This window comes from Rhinolophus ferrumequinum, chromosome 15 (assembly GCF_004115265.2).
Source record: "Rhinolophus ferrumequinum isolate MPI-CBG mRhiFer1 chromosome 15, mRhiFer1_v1.p, whole genome shotgun sequence".
NCBI lineage: Eukaryota > Metazoa > Chordata > Mammalia > Chiroptera > Rhinolophidae > Rhinolophus > Rhinolophus ferrumequinum.
In genome coordinates, this window is record NC_046298.1 from 3,327,312 (window position 1) to 3,335,848 (window position 8,537).

General features: G+C 41.4%; 1 protein-coding gene across 4 annotated transcripts in view; it reads left to right on the forward strand.

The window, feature by feature from the left end:
• The window catches only part of PHKB (phosphorylase kinase regulatory subunit beta), a 128,812-nt gene extending 122,246 nt beyond the window's left edge, over nt 1–6,566 (forward strand). For all 4 annotated transcript variants that reach the window (XM_033128060.1, XM_033128059.1, XM_033128058.1 and 1 more), the window contains 4 exons: nt 40–169; nt 2,912–3,019; nt 5,002–5,142; nt 5,793–6,566. In XM_033128060.1, the coding sequence (XP_032983951.1) occupies nt 40–169; nt 2,912–3,019; nt 5,002–5,142; nt 5,793–5,930 (517 nt within the window). In that variant the 3' untranslated portion in view covers nt 5,931–6,566. The remainder of the gene's footprint in view (nt 1–39; nt 170–2,911; nt 3,020–5,001; nt 5,143–5,792) is intronic.
• Nucleotides 6,567–8,537: the final 1,971 nt, after the last annotated feature.

The window sequence follows — 8,537 nt, forward strand, 5'->3', positions numbered from 1 at the left end:
TTGCTTCTCAGTTCTGAGGCGTTTTCTCTCGGTCTGCAGATGTTGGCTGAACAGGCGGCAGATCAACGGGTCTTTGAACAGAACCCCCGCTGGGTTCTACGACCGTGTGTGGCAGATTCTGGAACGCACCCCCAATGGCATCGTTGTAGCGGGGAAGCATTTACCACAGGTACAGCCCCACCTGTACAGATCAGGGAAAGCGACCTGAAGGAGCAGAGAATTCTTTTCTCTCTGCATTGCAAGTAACCTGGCCGCTTATTCATTTTCTAAGAGTATTTAAAGGAGGGGTATCCAGATCCCTGAAGGGAGGAAATACTGGGAAATAATCAACTGGAACGGAAATATTGTTTTCCCAATCTGAGTCACCGTTATTGTTTTATTTCAGTTTCCTTCTACACGAAAGCCTTGCTCTAGCTTTCCACTCGAAAGCCTTTCCTTCTACACGAAATTTTGCTTTAAAGTTGTATTTAATCAAAAATTTTTAACGACTGTATTTCAAATGCTTCGAGGAAGCTCTGTGTGAAGGAACCACATGGCCAAACCTTTTGCCCAGCAAGCTGTCCTTTGTATACTTATTAGTGAATTCAGGGATTCCTGTGGCATTTCTATGAATGGCAGTATTCCTTCGCCACCAAGTGCTGCTGGCCATTGAGGGGGACCTCACACCCAGTAAAACATCCACTCAAGAGACAGAACGAGATCAGGCCTCAGAAGCAAGGTGACTCAGTAACTGCTGTGAATAAGGAGATTATTACTGTTTACAATTCGCATTGACTGAAAAATGCAGTCACTTTTTAGGTCATGAGACAATCACTTACTTTACTTGAGATGTAGCTTTCCTTTGGTCCAAATGAATCAGTGCCCCCTCCTTAGGATGGTTTCCCACGGTATAGAAACTGGTCTGCTTCTTTGATGTGATTATATTTTCCTTAATCCTGGCGTCTAAATGATTCCACTTATGCACAAACGTGAATGACAAGGCCTTTTGGAGATGAAGTGCTCTATTTGTTTCTAGTGCTGAAATGCCAACCAAATTATTTTTGATGCAGGTCATTCTACAAATAAAGCATTCTTAAATATTCACACCCATACTCATTTTGTTTATATGTCCATGGACTATTTCTGGAATTCCCACAAGAAATTGGTAGCATTTTTTTCTTTGCCTTTTGGAAAAGAAACTGTGGTCTGGGGTTACGGGGTGGGTTTTTCACTGAAAACCCTCCTCTTTAACTTTTCAAATGTTGAACTATGTGAATCTATTACTTGTTCAAAAAATTGAATCAAAAATGTAAAAAGTATTCCCTATCCTGTTTGCAAACTGTGGCGTAGTTTTGTTTGGTTGAAGCCCTGTGACCTCCTATGAGCAGAGGACCAGCCACCACTGCCCAGGGCCTGCTTCCCCAGCTAGGCGGCCATCTGCATACAGCCGCTGTGGCACCCTCCTTCCTGGCTTCTGCTAATACCTACCAGGTGTTCACTCAATTGTCTGATCCGGGCCACCTGCATTTCCGTGTTAAGTATTTTATGGGCCGTGCACTTTCTAAGTTCTCTTTTGACTTTTACAGCCATCTTTTGAGGTAGATGTTCCTATTTGACAGATGAGGAAACCGGAGCACAGCTAAGGCATTTTCCCAGGGTCACCCATCCAGGAAACAGCGAACCCAGACTGTGGCCCCTTGGCAGTGTAACTTCAGAGCCCTTTCTCCTAACTTCTCTGCTACACTGCCTCCCCTACGTGCTTTCGGAGATGGGACATAAGGCAAGCGTGGTCTCCCTTCTCCAGGTTTAGTTATCATAGTTGCATAGTAACTAGGTTGACTTTTCACATGAGATACATTAAAAGGAAATTGATGTGAGATCATGGAGAGGTCTTCCTTTCCTTCTGTAACCCCATGAATCCCATTGCTAGACATCTAAACAGTGATAATTACTGTGTTCAGAAGCCGGGATTTATTTTCCCCAAATTAGGACTACCTGGAATATTAACAACATGTTGGCCTGTGTTGAATATAGGAGACAGTACTTGGACCACATTAAATACAGGTCTGAGGCATTATTATACCAGGCAGAACAACTGTCGTTTGAGTAAAAGGAGACGTTCCTGCTGGGTCCCATCTGGGGTAGTAAGTAGATCCACACTGGTCTGAGGCTATGATGAAGTTCATTGTAAACCTTCCTTGAGGTAAAAGCAAGTAAGTATGGCTCGTCATTTCTGGTGACTCCACCCACTTTCAGGCCTAATATTTAGAGCCTTTCCTTTCATCCTTCGAGGGTTATCCACATGTCTAGGTTTAGATCTGGATCTGAGTTTATGTTCTGCTCTCATTTGCTTTGTGAAAAGTGAACGGAAGACTATGCAATACTCTTGTTTGAAATGAAATATAAAAGGTAGTATCAAGAAAATTCTTTTTGTTTCACTTTTTTCTGTGTTTGCTTACCTTTTCTGTACATCATGTTGTTCTTGCTTATTTGTATGCACTTTCATGCTGCCAGCCCAGAAAGCACCTGCCACAGAAATGATGTAAATTTAGCAGCAAGTAACTTGCAAGCTGAGGTCAGACAGCAATCATAACTTCTTGTGTTAATTCTAAAAGCAATATGTACTCTATTTATTGTCTCAATTGTTGACTGTTCCATTTGTGTATTGAAGTGGATTTCTAATATAGTCCCTTTCCCCTAAAAACATTAATATGGTGAAGACAACTACTAAAAAACAGGAGGTTTAATTTATCACAATAGTCAGCTGGTTGGCTTCAGTAGTTTGACATATATAAAAATCTAGTCATAGAGCTGAAAATGCTCTCTAAGGTTTTATAAAAACTGAGAAAGATTATTGATTAGAAAATGAAATCCCTCTATTAAGTGGGAACCAGAGTATAACAATACGGCATGTTAATGTTATTTTTTTCAGCAACCAACCCTGTCAGATATGACCATGTACGAGATGAATTTCTCTCTCCTTGTAGAAGACATGTTGGGAAACATTGACCAGCCGAAGTACAGACAGATCATTGTGGAGGTGTGTATTCAGACATATTCAGACACATTCAGGCCGACAAAGTGCCTTCTCTCTGCCCCCTGAAAACTGGAGTAAGAGAAACTGCCCAAGAGACTAGAAATGTCACTCGTCACTAACCCAGATCTCCCCCATGTGAGTCCCGAAGAGGACGACCGTTCTCAACCCAAGTCAAGGCACATGAACAATGTAAACGTCTGAAATCCTTCAGGGTGGAAAGTGACTTCCAGCTTTTTCAGCTACACACACCTCTCCACAGTAATTGCTTGAGCAATGCCATCAAAGAGAGGAAGTCACCTTTTTCTGTTTGCTTTATTTTCAGTATTCTGTTATAGAAATAATGCATGACTATTGTAAAAAGCTTTAGTAGTTCAGAAAATTACAGACAAGAAAGCAGAAAAAGCTTCTCCCCACCTACTAGCAGTAGTTAGTCACTTGGTATTTTGGGGGAAACCTTTCCAAACCTCTCCCTGTGAACAGAGAAGACATGTAATTTTGTGCTGTATCATCACAGTGCTATATAAATTAAGTGCTAAAATACACACACCTGTGCACACACGTGTGTTCAGGTGCTCTTTGGCCATTTTAAAACATTTGACCAAATCCATAGAGAATCCTCCAGATGGATAGATTTGATACGTAGCTCATCTTCACTTTGTCTCTTTCTCTGAGAATATCTCCATCAGACTCTGTGCTTCTTGCAGGTGGGTAATGTGCCTTCTTAATGCACAAATTGTCTGAGTGTAGAACTGGCCATGGCCCCTTCCCACATCCAGCGTGTCTGAAGGTACGGTCATTGCCAAGGAGAGTCAGCCTTATCTCTGAGGGGCCAGGATTCAGACCCAGTGTCAGCTGATCTGTTTCACAGCTTGTGAGAGTGAGGCAGAGCCCGGGGTCAGGAAAAGATGGTGTTCGTAGAAGGATGAATGCCTTCCGCATCTGTTAGCCTTTCGCTGCCCAGTGCCTGGCACCTGGGACCTGGAGTGGACATAGAAGGTCTTCACATTGACCAAAAGGAGATCATTCCCGTTGCAGAAGAACTTTCCCTTAGAACTACAGTGGAGTTTGTATTCTCCTGACTAAAGCCTGGGTCTGCCACATGGTGACCCGGAGCTTTCCTGCTAATGTTCCCTGGGGTTCTGTTTTGGAGGCGTTTCAGTAACGTACGGTCGGGAAGACTCCCAAATTGGGAATTATGAGGTCTTTTTCCTGTTCCATGTACAAAGTAGGAGTGATAATCACCATCAGAAAGGCTTTACCAAGCGTTGTATACTCAGATACAGTCTTAGTGTATACAGTTTGTCATCCAAAATGAGTATTACTACTTAAGGTAAATGCGTGGCGTAGTCAAACAGTAGGGGGATGCATTAAACTGAGACAGTTTATGTAGACTAAACAATGTTCGTTTCCTAAAGTGAAGTGTATTTTTAAAAACATAATAATCCCCTGAGAAACTCCTGTGCGGTCACAGGTTTGTACTTATTTTGGGGTGCGGGGCTCCAAGTCACCGATCATGAGCCCAGATCCAGAGTCTCCACAGAACTCAGCTACCTCCTCTGGCTTTGTGGCCTGTCACCTTCTGGGCAGTCTCTGCTCCACCGGACACTGGTTTTGGTGTCTTGCCAACAAGGATTAATGAACGCCCAAAGGCTAACTGGGTGAACATGGCGCTACACCAGAGACAGGATTCAGAAAGTTGTGTTTCCAAGTTACTAGTTTTATTTTAGTGACTTAAAAACATTTCTGTACAGCTACAGGGATATACACAACGAAAAAAGAAATGGTGCTGCTTCCAAAATGAACTTATGCTACTAATTTGCAAGATTAGGAAGATTCCATCCATAGATGACCCTCAGGCCTGTTGTTGTACAGAACACACAGGAATATGAGGGTCATCCATCCGTCTGCAGAAAGGATGAAAACATGACCAGACTCTGTCACTTTCATGGTTCATTTAATTGGCTTTCAATATCTGTCTCTTCTAGTTACTAATGGTCGTGTCCATTGTACTGGAAAGAAACCCTGAGCTAGAATTTCAGGACAAAGTTGATCTGGACAAACTGGTGAAAGAAGCATTTCGTGAATATCAAAAAGATGAGAGTCAAGGAAAGGAAGTTGAAAAGCAAGTAAGTAGAGAAAGTAACTTTTTGTAGATTTTTTTCATTGTCTCAACTCTTCGAAATATTCCTCCTCTCTTACCATTTAACTTACAAAACAGATTTACAGAGTGCAAAATCCAGTACTTGAGGGGCGGGGGAAAGGAAGTCTGACTTACTTGAGGAGTTAATGTTCCTTTTTAGTTAATTAGGAGTCAATTCAACTATGAAGTTCTGACTAAAAAGCAATCTAGGAAGAGATAAATTTCCTTCGTACAGTTGGCAGTTGGAATGTGTTTTACCAGAGAGAAGCCATGGAGTCCAGAAGGGAGGGATCACATTAAATTCTGGGATGGGCTGGGGTGCAGAGTGGGCTCCGTGGTGCTGTGACTCACACCCTCCATTCTAGGCTCTCTGTTTAATATTTGATGTCATCTGCAAAGAGGTTCCCCGAGTAAATAAGACTTACCCACAAAGAGAAGAGTACCCAAAATGTCTGTCTTTGTTTCATATGCTGAGAAGACACCTCAGGAAAATGAAAGCAAAGCTCAAGAAGCTCCTATTTTCCATGAGGAAATCATTCTGTAAATTTATTTCCCTTCTAGGCTGACAGTGATTTTACTTGTCCACTCTTTACAAGCCCCCAAATACAACGCCTTGCTTCCCCTTTTCCTTCGCAGGATGACATGACTTCCTTTTACAACACTGCCCCCCTGGGACAGAGAGGCACATGCAGCTACTTGACAAAGGTGGTAATGAATCTGCTGCTGGAAGGGGAAGTGAAGCCCAGCAGTGACGACCCATGTCTGGTTAGCTAGTGACGAAGGTGTCAGAGGCTCTGTCGAGGCACGTTTCCGAGAAGTGTGTGAAGTTTGGATTGAGCTTAATCAAGGCAGCCACTCAGGAATGGACTGATCTTGCCGGGAGCCAGTTCCCCCCTTGGACAAAGTCATGGCACCTCTTGCCTGCCCTGCCATAGCTGATCTCATGGTTCAAAATGCTTTGAATCAAGTGCAGAAAGTTCTCTGATTATGCCAACTACAATAATAATCATTACTGAATGGTAGAAATAGTTTATGAATTGAAAGCTCACCACTGCATGTTTCATGATCAAACGGCTCATCAGAATAAATCATTGCTCTTTGGACTAAATTCCCCTGACTGCCATTAAAATGAGTTTGCCAAGTGGTAATGCATACTGGGAATGAAAAGCTAGTGGAAGAGTGGTGGACTGTTGTAGGGGTGTCATCATCCTAGAAGATTCTACTAGGAATCATTAAAGCCAAATCAGCCAGCTGACATTTTGATTCTCAAAACCTGCATTATTGGTGATATTTTAGTTATACAGAGCTATTGTACACTGTTTACCTTGTAAACGTGACTGTGGTTTTGTATTTGTGCTAACTATAGGGTTGGACTAAAATACAGTAATAAATCTGATCAAACATTTGTGATACTTGTATTACAAATACCGATAATACCTGATCAAACATTTTCTTTGAGTTCTTACTGAAAATAGGACGTGTAAGATTTTTCAGAGGTGTGGATGGTTAACCTAGTTTGTACTAGTAAAAACAAAGGTAATGTTACTAAATTTTATTTCTGAATTAATGAATATATCTGGCCACATTCTTTGTTTTCATGTTCACAATTTTGAGTTTAATTACTCGTGAATATTTTTATTTAATTGAATTAAATATTTTATTTAATTGATGCAATGGAAGAGAACCTGTGGCACCTACCATCACACATATTTTGCTACCAAATTTTATGAATTTATTTCCTTACTGAGTGTTACAATGCATGCTATTAGTTTGAAGCTTGGTCCCAAAGAGAGATTTTTCTGATCTCAGTTTCACTTGAGAAGTCAGACCTGTCACATAAAAAAATGCAGCCCATTGTAGAGTCTTGAAAGGATCTAAGAAAGAAAGGACAAGTGGCTTCAGTAACAATCAAATTGATGGATGCATGAGCACACGGAAAATTCTGGAGTCAGATAGCACATTTCTCAACTTTGAGGTACCCTGCATGGATCTTGCCTAGGAGGTCACGTATATACTGGTTGACAGTGCTGAGAATAAATCTGCCCTTATAGAGCATGTTAAGGAGAGGGATATGCCAAGGAAGATAATTACTGAACTTGATATATTGAGAGAGCTTATGAGAAGGTAATGATGAAGCTAGTTTATAAAACAAGCATGAAAACAACTTAAATATGAAACCCATGGAGTGAGAGAATTGAGGACTGACACGTCACAGCTGGGCAAACTGGAAATAAAGAACAAAAACCTTGAAATATTTAATACTCACTACAATCTGGAGGAAAGTAAACTGTTATGTTTTTAAGAATTTTTTAAAACTCTGATTAGCTGAGCAAAGTTTCCAGAACTATGCCACTGTCTGAGTTTAAATCAAACATCACTTTCAAGTATGTATTTCCTAACTGAGCTTTAACTTCCTGCTTAACTGATACATGCGCAGAATTCTCAAGTTTTCCCAGGCTACTGAGGGCACTGAGAATCTGTACGTAGGTATCGAGTTTGTGTTTTGACGGAATTCACAATGTATTGCTCTGAAACGTATGTTGGGATCAGTACATTTTGATGTTCATTTCCACAGAAACCAAGGTCTGTTTTCTAATTAGAAAAGCAAAAACCAAGAATTAGAACACAGAACTCATGAGTTTTAGACGTCCCATTGGGGCCACAGAGCCAGGAGGTTTTAACAGCTATTCCAGAGACTGAGTGAAAGTATTAGCACACTTATCCTGGCATGACAAGATTTAAATCTGATTTAAAGCTTCCTCTATCACAGTGGCAGATTCATGGTATAAGTTTATGGTACAAGCAACGTCTGTTGGAAACTCCTGACTGAATATCAAATTCAGCAACGTTTCCAGAGTATCATTTTTAAAAACATGGTGTTCTCCAGGTTTCCTTCCATTTTATTTAAGTCTGAAAAAGTCATATTTCAACTTATGAAAAATCAGAGTATGGGATCCTCTGGATGTTATCTTCAGGATGTGATAGCCTCGCAGTGCCTGATGGACACCAGATTACACCTGTAGAATACCCAGGCAAATTTCACTTTTCACCAGAACTCAGCACTAAGGAGCGCACCCAGTCATGCCTTTACCCCTCGTGAGTGTGCATACCAAATAGATGGCATAAAAATGTAGGGGTGTCAGCCCAGTGTGAAAACAGTTAAAGCAGCACAGAAAGACCACATTGAAATCAAGGAGAGGCTGGAGTAGCCTCGTCATCTGCAGCCAGGTCATAAAACTACTCTGCTTCAGAAGCTAAAAACATGAATGAAAAATAAAGGCGGAAGAATCAGCCACCCCCACCCCTCACCACCAGCACCACCAGCACCCAGCAGCATTAAGACAAGGGAACAGTACAGTCTCCACTGGAAACTTTGCAAAG